Here is a 24,165-nt window from a genome sequence, read left to right on the forward strand (position 1 = left end):
CACTGACACTAGTAAGTGGAGGGGAGGAGACGGAGCAGAGAGGCGGCGGTGGTGACAAAATAGCCTCTCCCCCCTCCCCCCGTGCATCTGATGCTGTGCGGCGGCCGTGACAGGTATGGTCAGCGGTCGCCGCACAGTTTTAAAGTATTTTATTATTCTGTGGCGCCCTCCAGAGCCCGGCGCCCTAGGCAAGTGCCTAACCTTGCCTAATGGGAGCGCCGGGCCTGACTGCAGGGGATACATTACATCGTTCCAGACAAACATATACAAATTTGTCTGTTTAAACATAATGGAACAAGCCTTTATAACAAGTTAAACCCTCCTCAATAACTTAAAGTTATTTATTACAAGGAACATGGAGGGATTCGGGTGCATGTCTGTAAAATGACTTTGGCTGCATTTTTCCTTTAGTGTGAAAAAGGGAGATCTGGAAAATACTATGCATGACATTTTTCACTCACTACAGAATTTGTATAGCAAAATAAAAATTAAGATCTGCGTTCACCTGTTAGGTTACATAGCTCTGGCACCAAAATAAGTGCTCCATCTGTCACCCCCGGCTTAGGTCTTCTGGGTAAGCTTACAATTAGTGCCTGTTTCAGGTCCCGGATTTGCTCATTGTATTGCTGTTTAAGAAAACAAAAAACACACATTTATACTTTGTGTAAATCCTTCTCAGAATTAATTTCAGGACCTTGAGAGGTACAGTCAGGTGAACTTTAGCTTTATACCCAGTCTAACGTCCCCTTCTACACACCTACCTGCCAGGAAGCCAGTTATATTGCTAACCAAACTATACAGGACAGAATATAAAACAAGGGAGAGGAAAATAAACGTCCTCCGGCAACATTTAACTTACCAACATAAAATAACTAAAGCATAAAAAGGGGGTGTGTCCAGTGCGCCCCGATGGACACTGGGAAAAAATATTGAAGTATAAAATATCCTCCCTTTCTTCCTATTGGAGGACACTGGAACCTTGGGGACATCCCATAGCTGCCTCTACAGGTGGATATGCCGAGTAGATTCACTGTGCAGCACCTTCCATCTATCTTTCGCCACTGAAACGTTACATCTGTTCAACTTAGTTAATGTATAGACTAAGGACCAAGTGGCTGCCAACAGATCTGCCACAGGCCCCATGCTGCTCTGCCCAGAAGGAACAGGTTTCCTCAGCCCAACGCAAGATGTGTCAAATTACTGAATCAACCTAGCGATAATCTCCTTAGATGCAGGACAACCACTTGTGGGCATCATTGAGAACTAAAAGATCCTCAGCTATGCTAAACTCAAGGGTCCTATTGCCATGAATCTTCAGAGTCCTGACCACACCCAACAGGTGATCCCTCCTCTTCCAATATCCTGATTTAACGAGGACTTAGATACCACCTTAGACTGAAATGAGGGCTTTGTTAGAAAAACAGCCTTATCTTCATAAAAAAATTAGGTATGGAGACCTGCAAGACAGCTTCCAACTCAGATACTCCATGTAGTAGAGATCGCCAAAAGAAAAGCTGTCTTCAAAGTAAGATACTTGACACCCACCAAATCCAAATGTTTGAACAGATTTCATATGCAGAACCTCCTGCAAAAAAAGTCTGAACTTACAGTAACAGGGCCAAAGTTTTCCTGAAAATAAAAAAGTAAAAAAAACACACAAAACAGAAAAACAGTGGCTATGAACTCAAACAAATGTCCAAACCCAATGACCGGAACAAAGATGAATGACCCAAATGAAAAGAGTAGGTAGGATTTATTTTTCTTAGGGCATAGAAAATTTATATTTCCTATTATATGTTAATTCTTGGTAGACATAGGCTTTCTAAAGCCTTGAGCATGGTTCGAACTATACTATCAGAGAAGCCCTTTAAGAATCATGGCCTCAGCCATAGTGTTAAAGCCAGTCTCATTAAACCAAGATGAAGACGCTGTCCGACTGAAAAGGTCCTGTCTTCGAGGGAGAAGACACAACAGGCCTGATGTCATTCTGAGAATGTTCGCTTACCACGACCTTCTTGGCCAGTCTGAAACGTTTCTCTTATCAGCTTCCCAGATTTCCAACAGATAAAATTGCAAGGACATTTGGCTGCACCAAACGCATGATTTTCCTGGTTTATTTCATCACAATGGAGCTCTTGATGCTTCTCTGATGATTGATGTATATGTCACTGCTGTGGCATTATCTGACTACATTTTTATGCCTTTCCTAATAGAGGTTGCCCATAGCATACAAGCTTACCAGAGCATTTAACACCGCTCTCAGGTCTAGTATATTTATATGGTATCTTTGACTCCTTTATCCAAAGGCCCTGGGGGTTAGGGTTAGGGCAAACCTTGTTAAGATTGTTGGCTGTCAACCACAAGCAAAACGACTGATGTGCTTTTAAAGACACAGTACTATGAATTGGTTGGTTACATGATTGTGTGAAATGTTCTATTTCGTTAGGAGCTTGATCTGAAACGCTATTAAGTGGAACCATGCAAATTACACCATCACGAAGGTCGAAACCATATTTCCCAAGCACTTCATACAAAATAGGGGAGCCAGTAGAGACTAAGGGCTAGATTTACTAAGAATCGTGTTTGGTGGCGGTTTGAAACCGCCACTCATCACCGGCGGTTTAGTGATCCAAACCGCCACATTTACCATAGGGCGGCTTGAGGCTTCAATTTAAAATGACTGGCGATGTGTGGCGAATTGAAAAAGCTAAACCGCCGGCGGTTTGGATGAAACCGCCATGAAAACCGCCGTCCAAAAGACAGGACAGTTTTAAAACCTGCTTCAGAATGGCTGGATAGCTTAAACAGACTGTTTGAACTATTTTGCCATTCAGAACATAAGAGAAAGCACCATTGACTTTTAAATTATGTTGGTAATCATTATTTATTGATTAAGGGGCAAAATGAATTAAATATTAACTTATGAGGGAATAAAAAAATTTCATTATATAAAGAGGATAGATTACTTAATTATTATATTATTTGGACAATATGTAATGACAAATTGTGCAACATAAATAATTATCCACCATTAACAATCAGTTATTATATATTCACATTTGCTACATAATATAATGCTGTACCTTTATAATAATATAATAGTAATAATAACAATATAATAGTGTACCTTTAAAAAATATATATATATATAAAAATTCTCTCGTAAATATTACATTTATTTTGTCCCTTTATCAAAAAATAATGATTTTCCAAATGATTAAAATATCAATGGTGCTTTCTCTTATGTTCTGAATGGCAAAATATCGCAAACAGCAGCTGTTTGATCAATCTCTCCTATTGCAACCACCTCTTTTATTTTGGCTGTTTGGATGGCTGTTTTGTGGCAGTTTTGAAAACCCCAGCTTAGTAAATCCGGCTGTTTTTATGTTGATCATTGTTAAAATCGGGATGGCGGTTTGTAAAGTGGTGGTTTTGAAAAATGTCATTTCTGGCCGTTTTGACAGCGGTTTGGGCTTTAGTAAATACGGCAGTACCGCCGGAAGAGTAGCCGAAAACCGCCCTTTAGTAAATCTAGCACTAAGTGTCCCTGTATAGATTAACTTATTGTCTGACACACAATAGAAGGTGTTCTTGCTGAACAGTAGCCCTAGAGAAAACAATTCTCCTGGTACACTTCAGGATGGATTTATAGAAGAGGATTATCCACTCATGGGGCTCTAACATCTGGGTCGTCACTCAGACATGGTCAGGAAACAAGCTTGGTAACTCCACTTTGATAAAAATGTAAGGAATGAGAGTCACCCCATTATAAAAACATAAGAATACCGTGGCCCATCTAGTCTGCTCATTTTTTTTAACCTATGATCCTTAAATCTTGTAAGGATATCCTTATGTCTATCCCAAGCATGTTTAAATTTCTCTACTATATTAGACTATACCACCTCCGATAGGAGGCTATTCCACTTATCCACTACACTTGCTGTGAAGTAATTTCAAATTTCCACTGAACCCACTTCCCTCCAGTTTCAGTGCATGTCCTTGTGTTCTAATACTTCTCTTCCTTTTAATAAAGTACAGGAGGGAAACATTCTTCAAACCCTTCTCTGCTCCAAACTAGACATATAATCTTCTCGTCTTTCTGGTTAAGTTTTGTGCTGTAGGCCACGTACCATTTTAAAATTGTCCTTCTTTGTACAGTCTCTAATGAATTTATATCCTTCTGGAGCTATAACCTCCAGAACTAACACAGTATTCTAGATGAGGCCGTACCAATGACCTACACAGTGGTATTATTATTTCTTTCTGCTACCGATTCCTCTCCCTATAGAACCAAGCATCTGACTTACCTTCCTCATTGTTTTGTTACATTACTTACCTGCCTTTAAGTCACCTGAGATAGTGACTCCTAGATCCCATTCCTCCTCAGTAGTTTCCATTATAGTGACATTAATACTATATTTAGCTTTTGGGTTTTTCAGACCCAAGTGCATGATTTTGCATTTTTTGGCATCTAACTGCAGTTGCCACGAGCTTGGCCATTCCTCTCGTCTACCTAGATCAATAATAACTTGTTTAACCCCTCCTTGGGTGTCTATCCTGTTCCATATCTGTCATCTGCAAAAATTTACACATATCCTCACCATGGAGAGAATGGTCTCTAATCTAGACCTGGACCTTTAGCTAGGCATGGCCAAAGTAGGAACAAATCATCAAACTAACAGGAATTATTTCCTCTCTCTTTTAAACAGTAGTATCAGGAACCTCAGATTCTTCAGAGCCTTGAATTTTTAAGTACTTGGCGCACAGCTCATACTAATCCTTTAACAATTTCTCGTAGAGCAATCCAAATCCTCAACCACCTTGCCTTCCTCCTGATAGGAGTATTTGGAGTGTGATAAACCCTGAGGACTAAAAAACAGCAAACCAGCAGGACTTTGGATATAGCTGGAGCAATATACTCCAGGATCCACTCTATAAAGAGGAAAACTTCACAGATCCCTATAATGACATTACCAGGCATCCGGTCCAGGCCTGATTGTCTTGTGGAGTGTTTACAAAGGAACAAGGTCATTCCATAATAATTCTGGCAGAGGAAGCAGAAGCAGGCAGACCCCTAGTCACCGCTCGGGGACATGCGGTTAGCTGTGAGAGTTCTACAATAGACTGGCCCAAAGTTTTAGTATAGGCTGGTTCTGCCAGATTGGATTCACCACACAGTGTCCATACCTGACCTTCCTATAGGCAATGTCACGCCCCCAACAGATAAACAAATAGACATAGGACAGCTGCAGAACACAATGAAAAGAGAAAGCGAACCTACAAGACATACCACTGACCCCATCTGAGGGCACTAAACCGAAAAACCACCCCTCAATCCAGTACTTCCCTGCAGAAACTATATAGATGGGGCAAGCAGAAGCTGTAGAGGTCTGTGTGGATGTCAATTCTGGTGGGCTTTCCTCAGTGAGGCATAAACATGTTCACCCCCTGCCAAGATCCTAGGTAATATATAGCACCCATCCGGAATATAAGCATGTGGCCAGTGTGAGATTAGCAAGATGAGGGACTCCAACTGCCACCTAAGCAGACTCCTGTAGTACTGGAGACTCTACGCTCACTTACTGCATGCAGGCCCTGGTAAGGAGAGGACAACGACTTCTCCCGTCGGGGAGAGAGAAGTTACTAACCTTCAGCCACTCCAACAGTGTGCAATCTCTGCCTTCATGCAGCACCAGATTGGGCAAGCAGCAGGGTGTCCCTGGTCAACTTTGATTTTAGTGACTCTCCACTGTAGCTAGTGACCGACTCCTCTCAGAGGCCATCCTTCATAGGAACCAGGGGACTGGCTGTAGGAGAGTACAACAGAGTACCTCCTGAGCCTGCTTCAGGCATCACACAGTCACAAGAGCTGTGTGAATACAGGTGAACTGCTGAGGTGGTTAAAATTGCAAAACAAAAAAATGGATATAAAGATTTTGGTAAAGGATTCAGGCAGTGCAGAAACACTGCAGTGGGCACCTTAGGAACACTGACTTCCTGGGAGGCTAGACAGGGTAAGAGGTTACAGACTTTAAATTTGTAGCTGAAAAATCTCTATAATCCAAGAATCCAGTGTCCCAAAACAGGATGAGAGAGAAAAGTAATTTGGTAATAGTAACAAATCTATATATTGTAGAAGCGGTCAGCACCAATAGCTAGCTAAGCAGACAATTCTGTCAACACAGGAACACTTGAAATTTTTGCATGGAATGTTTAACCCACTGACAAATCTTTTAAGTGAAATACAACCTTGCACGGTTCCAATTTTCAACAGCTAATATGAGGCTTACTGTTTTAATGACATGATATCACAAACAATGAATGCATGACTGGGTGTGTTTGGGTGCAGTAAATATACTAATGTGCCCTGAAAACCACCATCGTTTGGTACCAATGCATCTGGATGGTCCGTTAATTGATCAAAGAGCAGGAGACAATTGCTGTCTAAGTGATGGTTTGGTACAGCAGTAACAAAACTTAATTTTGCAAAGACATTATTGAAAGGATATAAAATTGGTGCAGTATATTATTATTATTATCCTTTATTTGTTGGGCGCCACAAGGTTTCCGCGGCGCCGTACATCATACAAACAGTACACTATACAGGGTGGAACAGCACAAAACAATAAACAAAAATACCAGTACTTCAGAAACTCCAGGCAGGTTAAAGCAATAAACATGGAGCAGAAGAACAGGTGAGGAGACAGGAGGGAAGAGGGCCCTGCTCATTTGAGCTTACATCCTAAGGGAGGGAAAACAGAAGGAGGCAAAGGGAGAGCGAGAGGAGGTGAAGGGGTTATGTGGATGGTTGGTAGGCTTTAAGGAAGAGGTGGGTTTTCAGTGCACATTTGAAGGAGCACAGAGTAGGAGAGAGACGGATGGAATGAGGGAGGTCATTCCAGTGAAGGGGGGCTGCACGGGAAAAGTCTTGGATTCTGGAGTGGGAAGAGGTGATAAGAGTGGAGGAGAGGTGGCAGTCGTTGGCCGAACGCAGGAAGCGGGCAGGAGTGTGAATGGAGAGGAGGTTAGAGATATAGGGGGCAGTAGAGTTGGAGAGAGCCTTGTAGGTGGTGGTGAGGAGTTTGAAAAGGATTCTGTAGGGGAAGGGGAGCCAGTGTAAGGCGAGACAGAGAGGGGGGGCAGATGAGGAGCGGCGTGAGAAGAAGATGAGTCTAGTGGCCGCGTTGAGTACAGAGCAGAGGGGGGAGAGATGGGAGTGGGGGAGGCCGGTGAGGAGGAGGTTGCAGTAATCCAGGCGGGAGATGAGTGCGTGTATGATGGTCTTGGTGGCACCCTGAGAGAGAAAGGGACGGATGCGGGCAATGTTGAGTAGTTGGAAGCGACAGGCTTGGGCAAGTCATTGAATGTGGAGGGCAAAAGAGAGAGAGGAGTCAAGGGTGACCCCCAGGCAGCAGAGTATATATTTTAAAGCATGTTCCTTACTGTGCATGGCCATAGTTTACTTTCAAACTGTATATGTGGTTAATGGTCTAAAAAGAAAAAACATGCCCAAGCATAGGCCTATATATTGGGGATAGACATTTCTAGGCACATCCTGTAACAAAAAGCTCCAAACATGCATGAAAAATCAAATACTATCAGGAGATAAACTGAAAACTTCATTCAATTGAAAGTGGTGGCACTAAGGGGTTTAAGGTTAGACACTGATGTGACATTTAACTTTTGGAGTGAGCATCCTAAAGATTTTCCTGCCTCTCCGCACAGGACAGCATGATACTAAGTGGCAACTGCTGTCCAGGTCCCTTAAGTCTCAATATGGCCAGTTAACATTTTTGGTGTGTGTTCCACTACAATAAGATGCTCACACCCTAGTCCTTCATCACCTGTTCCTCTCTAGTTTTGAAGTGGTTAGATATTTAAGAACTTGAAACCAACCAAATCATAAAACTCACAGCAGCACAGCATATTTTAGGAGATTTATGAGCTGATCTTGTGGGAGACAGTGACCAATTAACTTGTGTATTTGTGTTAGTAAGGACAGAGCTGTATGTGACAGGGGCAGTGACATGATGTGAGGAGGGGAATGGAGGCAGCAGGAAGTCACAGAGTTATATAGCAGAAGGCGCAGGGTCCACAGCAGCACAGAGTATATCAGGAGAGGAGTGATGTGTTAGTGAGGATAGAGCTGTATGTGACAGGAGCAGTGACATGATGTGAGGAGGGGAATGGAGGTGGCAGGAGGATAACGTTTGATAGTTGAGGGAGCAGTGTATCCCAGTAGAACAGAGTAGAGAATTGAGGTTTCAAATCCAGTAAAATTATGGTGTCAAATGCACCTCTATATGAAGTGTATGAACTTCATCTTACTTGATAAAAAATATTATATACACACACACAAAATGGTAAGTAACATTGATCCGAGACAAATGTTGTAACACGCGCTGAACAGCACACACTTATCTCTTCTTATCTAGACACTAATCTTACATTTTTGTAGTAATCAACAAATCTGATTTCACTTCCATCTGCCTTCTTAAATGTAGACTCTGGAGTCATATTCCAAGCAATCTCATCTAGACGGTAAGTTTTATTGTTGTACCTGGAAGACAGAAAAATGGAAAACAACAAAACCAGGGAACACAAATGGTGGTGATGGGGAGAGGGTGAGGGTTTGAGGTCATTTTTAGTCATCATTAAACTTATGGTCCAAAGCATCGAGGACATTATTCTAAAAACTAGCATTTTAGTAAAGCCCGGGAACCATGTGAATTAGTGTACCTCTTCCATCATGCATGTTGCACATAATGGAATAAGTCCTGGTTTAGATTATTTGACAATAGCACATTTGGCTTAAAATGGGTCTTTGAAACAATTTTAAATTGGCAGTTTTCTTGTAAACCGCCACTTTCTCTTTTATCAAGACAAAAGAAGATTTTTACTCATTGTAAAATCAGTTTCTCTTGCTCCACTGGGGGACACTGCGACACATTGGGAGCATAGTAGTGGGTATGGGAGTTCAGGCACTAAAACTCTATGGTTTTTACTCCCCTCCTCTCCTGGAGAACTCAGTTTTGACTAACCAAGTGTACTATAAGGAGAAGCCCAAAAAGAGCAAAGAATAGAGGCATAACATTCACATAAACTATTTACAGAGCAAGTGAGGGAGCGCAGTGTCCCCCAGTGGAGCAAGAGAAATTGATTTTACCATGAGTAAAAATCTTCTTTTCTCTTTCCTACCACTGGGGGACACTGAGACACATTGGGGACATACCAAAGCTGCCCCTAAGGTAGGGAACGCTCTGGAACTGCTGTGCGTAAAACTTTCCGGCAATCTGTAGAACTTCGCAAAGGTATGAACAGATGACCAAGTGGCCGCTTTGCAAAGCTGTTCAGCCGAAGCACCATGACGCACCGCCCAAGAAGCACCAACCGCCCTTGTAGAGTGCGCTCTCAACAAATGAGGAATAGGCTTAGATGCTCGAACATATGCCAGACTGATGGTAGAAGTGATCCACCGCGCAATAGCCTGTTTAGATGCTGGCCAGCCGCGCTTTTTTGCATTATACAAGACAGAGATAATTTGTCTTGCGAACCGAAGCTGTACGGTCTACATAATACCGGAGAGCCCAAACTACATCCAGCAACTGTAAGTCATAATCCAAGGACTCAGAAGACGTGGAAGGAGAAGGTGAACCAGGCTAGAACGTCGGAACTACAATCTCCTGATTTAAATGGAATCGAGAGACGACCTTTGGAACAAAGGAGGGTTTTGTGTGAAGCGCCGCCCTATCCTCGTGGAACACCAGGAAGGGAGAACAACAACAAAGAGCTGCCAGCTCCGACACTCTCCTAGCAGATGAAATAGCTAAGAGAAAAACAGTCTTCCAAGTTAGATGGTGTAACTCTGCCGTCTGAAGAGGCTCAAATGGCGGAAGGCAAAGAGCCCTGAGCACCAAATTTAGATCCCAGGGTTCCACCGGATGAGTAAACAGTGGCTGAATATGAAGAACCCCCTGCAAGAAGGTCTGGATCTCGCTGAGAGACGCCAGCTTTCTCTGAAAATAAATCGAGAGCGCCGACACCTGTACTTTAAGCGAACCCAAATGGAGTCCTTTATCAAGACCCATCTGCAAGAAGTCCCACAACCTGGGCAGGCTAAACCTGGACGTATGGACTCCCCATGACTCACACCAGAGAATGTATACTTTCCAGACTCTGTGATATATGGCGGAGGAAGATGACTTTCTAGCTCTGATCATGGTGTTAACGACCCGAGACGAGAACCCCTTTGCCTTAAGTACTAACGATTTAATAGCCACGCCGTCAAAGGTAGCCGATTTAAATCGTGGCAAAGAAGGGGGCCCTGAAGTAGAAGGTCTGGACGCAAGGGCAGACGAAACGGCGGACCCGTGGACATTTTTAGAATGTCCGAGAACCACGCCCTGCGAGGCCAATGAGGGGCTACTAAGATGGCAGGAACCCGCTCTCTCTTTAGTTTCTTCAGAACCCACAACAATGGAATTGGTGGAAACAGATACACGAGTCTGAACCACCATGGAATGGCCTTGGCGTCGGAGGCGTGAGCCAGAGGGTCGCGGGATCTGGCGCAGTAGAGGGGAACCTGATGATTCAGCCTTGAAGCCCTGAGGTCTATTTCCGGCATTCCCCATCGTTGAACCAGGAGAGCAAAGGTCTCCTTGCACAGGGACCATTCACCTGGATGAACTTTTTGTCTGCTCAGAAAATCGGCTTCCCAATTTTCTACTCCTGGAATGTATACGGCCGAAATCCGAGGAACATGGCTCTCTGCCCATAACATGATCTTGGCTGTTTCCTGCATGGCCCTCACGCTGCGAGTTCCTCCTTGATGGTTTATGTGTGCCACGGCCGTGGCATTGTCCGATTGAATCTGAAGAGGCTTCCCTACAAGGAACCTCTGAGCCTCCATCAAGGTCCTGAGAACTGCCCTGAGCTCCAATACATTGATTGGTAGAACAGCTTCCTGGAGAGACCAGAGTCCCTGAAACCTTAAGAATCCTGTGACTCCCCCCCAGCCTAACAGACTTGCGTCTGTGGTAACTAAGGTCCAGAGGCCCGATTGGAGGGACTGACCCATGTCCAGATTTTTCGTGGACACCCACCACGTCAGAGAAAGCCGTGTCGGTCTCGACAGGTGGATGATCTGCCCGTCTAGCTGATCGTGAGACCCCGACCACTTCCGAAGGATCTCCCATCTGGAGAGAACGGGAATGGAACTGTGCGAACGGGACCGCCTCGTACACTGACACCATAGTCCCCAGCAGCTTCATGCAGCTGAGCATGGACACCTGAGGACGAGCCAACAGATTCCTGGTTTTGCACTGGAGGGCGCTGATCTTGTCCTGAGGTAGAAAGACTCTCTGACACTGTGTCGAACAGTAAACCCAGAAAGCGCATGCGCCGAGCTGGGATGAGGGAGAATTTTGGAACATTTAGGATCCACCCATGGGCTTCCAAAAACTCCATCGTGGTCTGCAACTGACAAGACAATATTTCCACTGACGGAGCCTGCAGCAGGAGATCGTCCAGATAGGGAACTACAGTGATTCCCTTCTGTCTTAGCATGCTAGCCATGATCTTGGTGAATACTCGAGGAGCTGACGCCAGGCCAAAGGGAAGGGCCCTGAACTAAAAATGATCCGGGCCGACCGCAAAACGAAGCAGGTGATGATGGCGACTCCATATGGGAACATGGCTGACCACCACTGACGCCTGAAGCGAAGCAGACGGGCCCCCACCCCCGATACCTGAGTGGGGGCGTAGAAGTCATGCCGAGGGCTTATCACTAGGGCGTGAAGCTCCTCTTCTTTAAACACCCCTGCCTCTACTGCTCCCTCCTCTAGGGGCTGGTGGCTGGCTCCTGGGAGTACCACTCCGAGCTCGGGAGAAGGGGCGAAAGGAACGAAACCGAGCCTGCCGAGGTCTGTGGGAACCCATGGGGAGAACATTACCCGGTGGCCGCCTCAATTACCTTCTCCAACTCCGCACCGAACAGAGGTACTCCATCAAAAGGCAAAACCTCTAACAACCTTTTGGACTCTGCGTCCGTGGTCCACAAACGTAACCATAAGGAACGTCATGATGCAATAATTAAACTTCCTATTCTGGCATTCAGAAGGTCTGACCCACATAATCCGAACTCTCCTGAATATGCTGAGCTAGGAAGAGGAGGTCTGCCCGGAGTGTTATTTTGAATTGCCTCAATTAACTGCTCCGCCCACATCTGAACTGCTTTATTTGCCCAAGCAATGGACATCATGGGCCTAACAAGCTACCCGAAGCTGTATAAGCAGAACGGAGAGCGTGGTCGCACTTTTTATCCGTAGGATCTCTCAAAGACACCCACTCTTATGTAGGGATGGCTGAGGATGAGGATAAACGGGCAATAGGTGTGTCCACCCTAGGAGGGAGGAGGGGTGCTTGCCGGCCAGTCCGTTGGCGGGGAGAGATGGATCCCTTATCTCCCCCGCGGGACCTAATTATACAGTGCCCCAAGCTATATAACTGTATGGGCACCTAAAGCTTGTGTCTAGGGGACTGAACTGCCGGCAAGAAGGTGCAAGGAAGATATAGGGCACAGCCACTTCTTACCTTGCGCGGGGATCAGAGTGAAGGAAGTCCAGGACTGTTCACTCTCTCTGGGTCTTGGGATCGATCCCCGCGGGCACCCCGAAAAGAATAAAGAAAATAAAAACATGTACAAATCTAACTAAACAGGGTATAAGCAGGAGCCTATACCCCAATGACCTGATTCCTAAGGCACTAAAAAAACAAAACTGAGTTCTCCAGGAAAGGAGGGGCATAGTAGAGGAGGGGAGTAAAAACCATAGAGTTTTAGTGCCTGAACTCCCATACCCACTACTATAGCCCCAATGTGTCGCAGTGTCCCCCAGTGGTAGGAAAGAGAAATACCCTTTGTACATATTATTCATATTGCAAGTGGTTGGCTTACAAGTTACTAAAGTAGATCTTATATAAAAATTCAAAAAGGATCTTCCAACAAATGTTACCAGTACACTTTTCATCCCATCGAATGTCACTGTATTGTGGTCATTCAGATCTATGAGCATTAGGCAAAATAACCTAATAGTAGCGCTTACTCCCTATACCACTATGTCACAGAATCTTGGGACATTCAGGAGCCATGAATGCTCAATGCTCACAAATAACCTTGAACTAAATCTAGAGAACGAGAGAGAGAATCTAGAGAGTGTGAAATGGAAGTGCGGCTCTTAAGAGGACCTGGAAGGGGCTAGGAACAGATGATTATGGGGATATCTTTAAATATGCCTGGCAAAAGAAGGTATTTCTCCGAAACGTATGGGGGAGAGTGTTTCCGATTTATACATAGGTGGCAATGTTGGTAGTATCACATCACAGGATACTTAAATTTCTAGCCTAGCAAAATAAGCTTTTTAAAATGTGCATCATGTTAGACTTCATTGTAAGGTATGCTGTGCCAAGAGAAGTCTCCAATAAACCAAACAGGTAAACCGTACACTGGCCTGAAACAGCAAAGGTCATTCAAAACTTATATGTTTACACTGGTGCTAAATCCATTTCTCCGAATCCATGGGGGAAACTGGACCCTTGGGACTCAGCCAAGAGTTTGGCACTTAATTTAAAATCTGCCCTATATTTGAACATTATCCATTTTTATACCCCCATCCTGCAGGGAAAATAAGTAGTAAGTCAATAACAGCGATAAGACTAATATCTAAAGTATTTTTTTTTCTCTTTTTTAAACTAAAACTTCAAAAATTATAAACAGAACACCACAAGCATAAAAGCATGGGTGCACAGTGCCCCCCCCCCCCCCCAGTGGAAACAGAGAAAAGGATTTAACACAGGTACCACCCCCCCAAAAACAAAACAAAAACACCACATGTTCTCCATCATCCCGTAAGGGACAAGGGACATCCCAAATAGTGTTTCTATGGGTGGGTACACTCGGAAGATGCAGTGCTAAGCACCTGCCATCCAAAGCCAGCATATTTGGGCACAAAACCAGGAAACTCCATAAAACGTATACACCAAGGACCAGATGACTGCCCGACAACTGCTCAGCACAACGCCAGCCAGGAGACTCACCGAAATGGTAAAACATGCCATACAGTTATCAGGAACAGGGTTCCCCACCCCAATGTGAGCGTGTTGATTTATCAAAGTAATGCATTCAGCAATTCCCTGCTTACACGCAGGCTAACCTCTTGTTTGCATCAATATTCCAAAACTCAGTAAGTGAAGGCATCACACCTCTTCTGAAAACAGACCTCTGTACAGTATCAGGATCACAAAACCCTAATTTAAGTGGAACCTGGATACCACCTTAGGCTGAAAGCGGCAATTTATCAAAATAGCCCAAACCTCATGACATGCAAGAGAGCCCTTAGCTCAGATATCCTGTGTTGTAGAGATAGCCAAGAGAAACACTGAATCCAAGGATTTGAAAGAAGGATGTTGTAAAGCAGTCAAAACTAGGTTCAAATCATAAGGGGAGATTGAAGTGGTGTATAGATTGCCCATTTATCAGTTCTTGCAAAAGGGTCTGTACTTCCACTAAAGTGCCTCATTCTTAAAAGTAGTCTGTATAGGTCTAGAACACCCTATTATAATTATTGTCTTCAACTTTGTTCAGAAATTTGTCAGAAAAGCCCTTTGCCTTAAGAATGATGGCCTCAGACACTATTAAAGCTAATATTGGTAAACCCTGATAAGAATATAGTTCCCGGCTTAACAGGTACCATCTTAGGAAGATACCACTACGGTCCTACCACCATTTTGAGACTGTCCAAACACCAGAAGAAGCACCTGACCAACCCTTTTTTTTTTTTCTTTTTTTTCACCTTTTTGTGAATGAATGGATCATTACTAACAGGGGGAACAGATACATCAGAAAATGCCATGGAACCGCCAGTGTCTACCAAAGACACAGATCCCGTGTCCTTGAGCAGAAATTATTCACCTTGTGGCTCAATGAAGACGTCATCATGTAAATATCTTGTCAACATTTCGTCACAAACTACTGGAACACCTCCAGATGTAGAGAGCATTCTCCCAGATGTAGGGCATGTCCGCTAAGATAACCTGCTACCCAGTTCTCCATCTCTGGCATGAACAACACTGAAATTGCTGGTGTCCGTCAATACAAACGTCCAGTCCCAAAAATCCTTTGTTGAGGATGTTGACCCTGAACTACCAGAGGAGGCATAACTGCCGTTTCCATAGAGACAGTTTGATGAATTGGCTTGTCAAGTGATGCGACTTCTATTTCTATAGGAGGTTGACCTGAAACACCTTTGAATGAAACCATGTAAATTGTCTTCAGTCTCAAGACCATTATATTATCCCTTACATGCAAAACAGAACAGGTGTTCTTCTGAGTCAAGTCAGTGCAATGAGTCTATCTTGCCTTCCGGATAGGCCACAGTCTGTTGGAAGTGGGTTTACAACAGTCCTAGAAAAACAATCCACTTGATAGGGACTAGAATGGAATTAAGGAAGTTGAATCACACATGGGACAGGGACCCGCCTAATTCAACAGATTGCCCAGGGAAGGAATGATCCTCCTCCTGAACCTCAAGAGCAGCCAATCAATCTTTGCAAATATTTTCTGTGCAAGCTGGAACATACAACTGTGCGTCCTAGAGGTCCATGGAGACCATGAACTTGTTCTGTTCAATGCTTCACATGACAAACCTCAGACACTCCATCCTGAGACTGACCACCTGAAGCTGGATGCTTAGGGTTTTGAGGTTTAAAATTGGCCAAAAAAATTGGTCTGCCTCCTCTACAAAAAGATGTATGGGTGGGGTCTTAAGGAGATCTATGATATCCCCCGATCCACAATCCCTCAAGAATCTGAGGTGGAACTGAATCACAGATCCCAGAAGAGAAGTAGACTGCCTACCCAAGAAGATGTTACGATCAGAAAGAAGCCCTTGCAAGACCCTGGCTAGCGATAATGCCAAACCTGCCTCAGCCTGGGAAGCCCCACTAATTGTGGTACCAGCTGTGAAGGCAGAATGTCTGGTGTGTTTAGAGAATAGTAGGAGTTACATATGTCTTTGAATTGAGACATCATCCGAGGGAGTTCGAATATGGATGTAGCTAATGATTTGGCCCAAGCCAGTACCTGCAGGACCACGGGTGCAGTCATAGGCAAACAGATCTATACCTCAAATATTGCACACAAGCCTTCTGGGTCACAAGACAATTTGATACAGGTATAATGCTGCACAGACTTTAAAGCAGACACTTTAGTCTTGGAAGTCCCTTTCCTAGACATATTTATGGTAAACAAAACCACACACGCACCAAAGAAGGTCTTAATAAATCCAGCAATAAAATAGAGTGTTATAAAACACAATATATTTAATCCAAAACACACACACTTGCATGTCACACACTGAGACAAAATATACTGATTTATAGATTAGTTTGGCTCCCAAAAACTAATGTCTACAACACCATAGGAACAGGTGGTTAACGCACAGGAAAAAAAAAAAAAGCTCCATCCAGACTGCGTGTCACTGCTACTGCAGGGAAAGCCCACCAATCATGCCCAAGGAGAAGGACTGTCGCAAATCCTGCAGCACTGTAACTGAGTGGTAGCTCACTCCATATAGGAGCCCTGCTGCGCAGTCGCGCCCCCCCAAAACCATATACTGCTGAGCCGAAATTGTTTTACATTTTTTTTTCAAATATATAATGAAAAGATTTGCTCATCGCTAGAGAGATGTCGGGCTGCCGAGAGACTACACTCCAGCATCTTTCCCTTTAGTGCCGACCGTTTAATAACACAGAGTCCTCCCTTGTAGAGAGGACAGCAGCTATGACCACATCAGGAGTGAGGGAAGCCAACCAGCTGCACATACCCAATGCAGCGACCCAGTTTGAAGGAGGCCCACAGGCTATTCCATCTCTGGGAATAGGTCCTTGCATTGTAAAAAAAAAAAAAAAAAAAAAAAAAAAACAATTAGAATCAATAAATTAAATAAAAAGACAAAATGGGAGGGGCTAAAAATAAAGTGCTCTACTTCCCAAGTACTTTAACTAAAACTAGGGATGGCTCCAGATGGGAGGGGCATAGTAGGGAGGTGCTATTTACTCAGTTTGTGTTTTAATAAACCTTTACTGCTGATCCACCTACTATACCCCATTGTCACAGTGTCCCCCAATGGGAGGAATAAAAGGGTGTTTATCCCAACTTTCCATTTTCCAACTAGGAAAGAGCATGCGAGACAAATAAGGAGCAGTAAGTCCTTTCCACTACAGATTGCCTGGACCTCCCAGAAAACAAATTAACTATTTAAAAATGTAAACTTTTCAAACCACAAGCTGAATACATTTAACCTTACTTGGTAAGAACTATCTGTCCAACAAGTTCTTTGATGCAGATATCCTGGAAGTTGTGTGGTCCACATGAGGAATATATGTTTCTCATTACATCATGAACGGTTTCATTCCTCAGAACTTTATGGCTGACATCTATACTCAACATAATGCTTGTTTCATACTGCAGAATAGAGGTTGAAAATCCCGGCCAAATCGTGAGACTAAGACGACAAAAACAAATACATAAATTACTCATGCACTCAAGGGTACAAATCCCAAACATTTTGAATCCCCCCCCCCCCCCCCCCACAAATTGTCAGAAGTATGACTATAGTACAAAGACGGACCATTACTCAAAGTATCTTTGACTTTCAGACTGAATTACACCAGCAGAGGGACATGGGATTATGTGTAGAATGTGCTTTGTTCCTTAGTTAACTGAAGAAAAGCATAGTGTACAACTGAGGAAAACAAATGTAGCTGTTGCTTATTTCTTCAAGAACTCCATGGCAGCCCTCATGAATGGGTTAACTCCTTGCCCAGATGAACAGACAGGAAAACAAAAAGCTTCACCAGGTATATAATGTGGCACCGCCTTCCCTCATGTGAGAAACTTACCAAGCTGTTCCTGAAAAATATAAGCTGGGAATATATTATGACCAGCATGGAGTCTTGAGGAAAGGAAATCCACAGTACCCAATTTGCTCATTTCCTCCTTGGACTTCCTGGCAGCCCTAACAAATGGGATTTACCCAAGCAATGACAGAGGGTCGGCAGAAAACGAAAACCAGAAGATAGACAACCACCAGTAAAAATGAAAATAAAATCTTTATTGATCTAAATGCTCAAATATTTTTTCTTCTGAATTTACCACCCTTAAAAGGTGATCACATCAAGTAATGTTTCAAGAACGTATGCAGTAACTACCATTCTGCTGCTTTACATATTTCACTAGGTGAAGAACGCTTTCCGAGCCCAGGCTGCAGCTACTTCTCTGGTGGAATGAACCCTGAGGATTTCCAGCACCTTGTGCTCTTTCCCCTATGTGCCTACATGATAACCTCCCAAACCCATCTTGTGAGACTATCCTAAGAGTTACCCGATCCTTTCAGAGCTCCTGTTGGAAGCATCAAGAGCTGGTCAGTCTACCTGAGCTCTTTAGTTCTGAAGAGATAAGTCAAAATTGTGTAGGCATTCTTCTTTACTTGATGGTTGTAAACAAATCAACGTTGACACTACTATAGGTAGAAATTCAGGATTCATCCGAAACACTACTTTGTCGTGGTAGATATTAAAGAAAGGTTGATTACACCATAATGTGTAGTGCAGTTCTCAAATCCTTCAAGAAGTGATTGCTTCTAGAAATATTAACTTACATGTGAGTCACTTAAATGGGGCTTCTTACTAAGGCCTCTAGGACAAGATTAAGATTCCATGGAATCAGACATTTTTTCCCCCGGCTTGAAAGTATCAATTTATACAAATCTGTGTCCAAAAGAAAACCCAGAGCAGACATTTGTACCTTCAAGATGTTCAGTGCAAGACCTGTCTCCAGGTTTTCCTGAAGAAAGTCAAGTGAGGCAGATCTGTAATGTCCCAGTTAGCTATATTCTGCTGACTTCAGAAGATAATTATTCCATGTTCTGTAATAAATGATATACAAAGGAAGATAGCAAGCGCTGGAGTAGAGAGGAAGATTGAATAGCGTAAATGCTGAAACGCAAATGATATAAGATGGAATGTGTAAGCCAACCTAATAAATCATATTATAATGAGAATAGAGCATGAGTAAAAACGTAATATAAACGCAATTTAATTCTGACTTAAAAGGTTAAAATAATATAAATTTGTAACAATATAAGCATTAAGAACATGACAGGGTCCAACTGTACACGTAAAAGTAGAGTTGAAGTTGATGGTGGTAATAATGTCCAGGTTACGATCAAAAATAATGTCCAGGTTACTGGCAATGACCAATGTTGTGCCCGTGTGGTAGAGTCATTGGCAGGATCTAGGGCACTAATATAGTGCTCGAGATAGCATTAAATTGCGTTTATATTACATTTTTACTCATGCTCTATTCTCATTATAATATGATTTATTAGGTTGGCTTACACATTCCATCTTATATCATTTGCGTTTCAGCATTTACGCTATTCCATCTTCCTCTCTACTCCAGTGCTTGTTATCTTCCTTTGTATATTATTGTGCAGAAGGGGGCTCTCCCATTTATAGCTGCCGAGTTATATACTCCACATTTAGCCATATAGGGAATATATCATTAGCTGTGCGCACCCAATTTGTTTTATTTCCACTGTAATAAATGATGGATGAATTCTTCAGCATATTATAAAAGCACTTCCATTACCTTATTGGGAAATCTGCTATGCTCGAGAAGCGCCCACTCAAACTCCATCACATCAATGGAAAAATGCATGGAGATAAATTAGGCCTTGACAAAAGGTCTGGTCGATGGGGTAGTGGCCAACGCTGCTCTAGGAGCATCTTACAGGCAGAAAGGGAGAAATATTACTTCTACTTCCTCCCTCCAGATATTCTCAGTAGCCTGGCTTCTGGTGTTCTCTTGTCTGCTAATAAAGTCCACCATTGTCTAAACATGTTCTGACAAGTAAATATGTGAAAATATTTTCAAAGTAACAATGTCATTCAGGCACTAGGATGTTTAAAAGGATACATTTGGGCAGGATTGTAGAGGCCCCAGACCGTAGATTTGTAACTCTGGTCTCACAGTGTTGAGTCCTCTGACCAGTCTAGTGATTTTCCTACCCCTTTGTGACTTTGACCTTCTGATCTTAAACTTCTTGACTGTGATTCCACCTTACAACTAATTTTAGTTGACGGTCTAGCACAGGGGTAGGGAACCTGTGGCTCTCCAGGTGTTGTGAAACTACAAATCCCAGCATGCCTTGCCACCTATCTGCTGGTTATCTACTGGCAAAGCATGCTGGGACTTGTAGTTTCACAACACCTGGAGAGCCGCAGGTTGCCTACCCCTGGTCTAGCATGTGCTATTTTGCATTGTATTGTGTAGGTATGGGCAAAATGCAACATTTTCTTCATGCTGTCCTCAAAACTACCAGGGCTTTGGTGAACATCCTAACTTGGAGAGGCCGAAAGATAGACATAGGAACAGAAAATGGTAACCTTGAATGCAAAATTTTAGGAATCAATACTTGTTCTGCTACAGAAGTGTAGGTGGGTGTTCAGATTATCATTAGATCTGCAGAAATACCCTCTATAGCCATGAGGATTGAATTTTACCGATTCCATATGAAAGTACCGATGTTTCCAGGTACCTTGAAATCCTGCCCTCTACTGTAACTTCTGGAAGTTGCACTGTTCTGAGTCACAGTCAATAATCCTTTGCCCCTAGAGAAACAAATTTTGTCCAAATACATTGTCCCCAGCCTTGTATACCATTTACCAGGGCAGTAATCTCGTTTCCCAACCACCTGACACTAAAACCGAAAAGGGGGCAGCCACTGATTAGACTGCATCATGTGATTCCACTTAAACAGCAATACCCCTTTCAAAATACTCTAACCACATAAAGTGATGTAATGTCACTAGATTTTGGTGAATGGGTAGAGGCTGCATGGTTATAAATATTGGCTTCAGTCCATATGGTGTCCACTACCACAGTCTGTTGAAGTGCACATTTATCTCTGTAGCAATGTTTCAGAACACAAAACATTAAAAAAATCAAATGAGGTCTATCAGATACGTATTCATGAAAGGATCACTTTTTATAACTGTCTTTTCCCCTTTCACAATCAAAATTAAGAGGCACTGAGACACAAACATAAAATAAGTTCAGTAATAAGAGAAGAAAAACTATGCAAAATATGAACGTCCAAGAAACTGGTTAATTCATAAAAATATTGATATATCACAATAGAAAAAAAAATATAAAGCTCCAATCACGGATAATCAATTTATAGGTGTAGGAAGACCACACTGACAAGATAACATCTCCCCAGTCCGGGGGGTGTGTGTGGGGGGGGAATTATTGCAGACACAAGGGAGAGTAAGAGTAAGAATGAAGGAACAAAGTGATGGACAGCTGGAACCCCTGATGAGTAACAAAAGGGTGGAAGAGGTTAATTTTGGGAGATAGTGTATGTTATCCAAGATCAGGAGGTGGGGAAAGATTAAGTATTAACCATTGTCTTCCACAGGACTTCCTCGGACATTGTGGCAGGGACACAGCAGGGGAGCCACTGTGGAAGGCCAGCTCATCGCTGTTCCCCACCCCCTGGCCCAGTACCCCCAATTTTTAAGAAAAATGAAAAAGACCCAGGGGATGCCCAAGGAGTGGAAAACACCATGGGAATTTGACCATGGATGTAAGGAGCCAATGTACAGCGCTTTGTAAAGTACTTTACAAAGCGCTGTACATTGTCCATGGGCACATACTTACATGACCCCCCTAAACAGCACCGATAACAGCGTCACGGATGTCGGTGACGTCCTCAAGTTGTGGCAGCTTCTTCATTCATCGCGATTGCTTCCAGTCAGTTGCCACATCAGATGTCCTGAAGCCTCCTCAGGAAGGAGCCCTTCGGTGCGAAGATATCGAGGCAAGTCTTGTCGGAATAATCAGCATCATTATTCCGTACCCCATCCACTGAGGACTGGTATAAAGTCATTTTCTCTGATGAATCCCATTTCAGATTGTTTGAGGCATCTGGAAAAATGCTTGTTTTAGGTAGGAAAGGTGAGCGCTACCATCAGTTCTGTGTCATGACAACAGTAAAGCATCCTGAGACCATTCATGTGTGGGATTGCTTCTCAGGCAAAATAGCTGTGTCCTTTTTGGCTAAGAACACCATCATGAATAAAGAATGTTAACAAAACATCCTTCAAGAGTAACTTCTCCCAACCATCCAAGAACAGTTTGGCGACTAATGCCTTTTCCAGCATGATGGAGCACCTTGCCATAAGGCAAAAGTGATAACTAAGTAGCTCGTGGATCAAAACATTGAAATTTTGAGTCCATGATCAGGAAACTCCCTAGACCTTAATCCCATTGAGAACTTGTGGTAAATCCTGAAGAGGTAGGTGGACAAACAAAAACCCACACATTCAGACAACTTCAAGCATTGATTAGACAAGAATGGGCGGCCATCAGTCAGTATGTGGCCCAGAAGTTGATTGACAGCATGCCAGGGTGAATTGCAGAGGTCTCCAAAAAGAAGGGACAACACTGCAAATATTGACTCTGCATAAACTTAATGTAATTGTCAATAAAATCCTTTGACACTTGTGAAATGCTTGTAAATTTCATTTCAGTAAATCATAGCAACATCTCACAAACTGTTCAAAAAGTTAATGCTGGCTATGATAAAAAGGTGTCAGAACACACAGTACATTGCAGCTTGCTGTGTATGGGGTTGCGTAGCCGCAGTCCTTTCAGAGTGCCGTCCACCGCTGAAAGCACCTACAATGGGTACATGAGTGCCAGAACCGGACCATGGAGCAATGAAAGAAGGTGGCCTGGTCTGACGAATCACCTTTTCTTTTACTTTATGTGGACAGCCGGGTGCGTTTGTTACCACCAGAAGAGATGACACCAGGATGCACTATGGGAAGAAGGAAAGCCGGCAAAGGCATGCGATGCTCTGGAAAGTGTACTACCGGGAAACCTTAGTCCTGGCATTCATGTGGATGCTACCTTGACACGTACCAACTACATAAACATTGCTGCAGACCAAGTACAACCCTTCATGACCACGGTACTCCTTGATGCCGTGGCCTCTTTCGGCAGGATAATATGCCCTGCCACACTGTCATTTTCCTTTTAAACCATTCCTGAACTATTTTTTCAAAGCATTCAAGATGTTGACTTGGCCCTCAAATTCCCCAGATCTCAATCTGATCGAGCATCTGTGGGATGTGCTGGAAAAACAAGTTCGAGCCATGGAGGCCTCACCTCACAATTTACAGCACTTAAAATGAGCCGCTACCAACGTCTTGGTGCCAGACACCACAATACACCTTCAGCGGTCTTGTGGAATTAATGCCTTGTCGGGTCAGAGCCGTTTTGGCGGTCCTAGGATGACCTATACAATAGGCTGGTGGTTTTAATGCTGTGGTTAGTTGGTGTATATTACATATAGACATACAGTATATGGGCGCAAATAAACACACACCACAAGATTAACAGGGTAGAGTGAAAAATATAGGTATACAGCAAAAATCGATTGAAAAACGACATCCAACTGAAGGATTACAGGAGGAAAGACAGCGGCCTGTACAGAAATGGCATCTCCACTGAGACAGCATCTAACAGGAAGTAGCGACCTTCGGAACGGATTGGAGTCACGGCAGACTTCTTCTGCTGCTTATGAGTGAGCCCCGCCACAGCCCTCCTCTTCGATTCGGCAAAGATCTGCTATGGTTACAGTCCCCCAGCCAAGGAGTTCTCATCACTAGAATAATGGCACGTTGTCAAGGCAGAGCTAACTGCGGATCTGCTGTGCTGTCCTCCCTATTCAGAGCTGCGGCTGTTACACTGTGTTGCTGGCAACAGGGAGAAAATGGCAGCAGTATGTTGGAGGTGAAGGAAGCCCACAGGCTACTCACCTCAAGGTCCCAGAGTGGTAGAAGCCTGCAGGCTAGCCAATCCTTGGAAAGAGTCCTTTAGGCCAATATAAAGTAAATAAATTAAAACAAAAAAATAAAGTGTAAAAAAAACAAACAAAAAAAAACACACTCAAATAATTTACAACAAGAACAAGGATGGTCACCAGTCCATTAAGTTCAACCTATTTTGGAGGTCCTGCGATCTCTCTCTTATATTTGAAG

General features: G+C 43.4%; 1 protein-coding gene across 1 annotated transcript in view; it reads right to left on the reverse strand.

Annotated features, from left to right (window-relative positions):
- The window catches only part of LOC142140610 (piwi-like protein 1), a 228,542-nt gene that overhangs the window by 61,042 nt on the left and 143,335 nt on the right, over positions 1-24,165 (reverse strand). The window contains 3 exon segments of the mRNA XM_075198311.1: positions 506-626; positions 8,449-8,560; positions 17,361-17,558. Coding sequence (XP_075054412.1) covers positions 506-626; positions 8,449-8,560; positions 17,361-17,558 — 431 coding nt within the window.

Source organism: Mixophyes fleayi, chromosome 2, assembly GCF_038048845.1.
Source record: "Mixophyes fleayi isolate aMixFle1 chromosome 2, aMixFle1.hap1, whole genome shotgun sequence".
In the NCBI taxonomy this organism is placed as follows: domain Eukaryota; kingdom Metazoa; phylum Chordata; class Amphibia; order Anura; family Limnodynastidae; genus Mixophyes; species Mixophyes fleayi.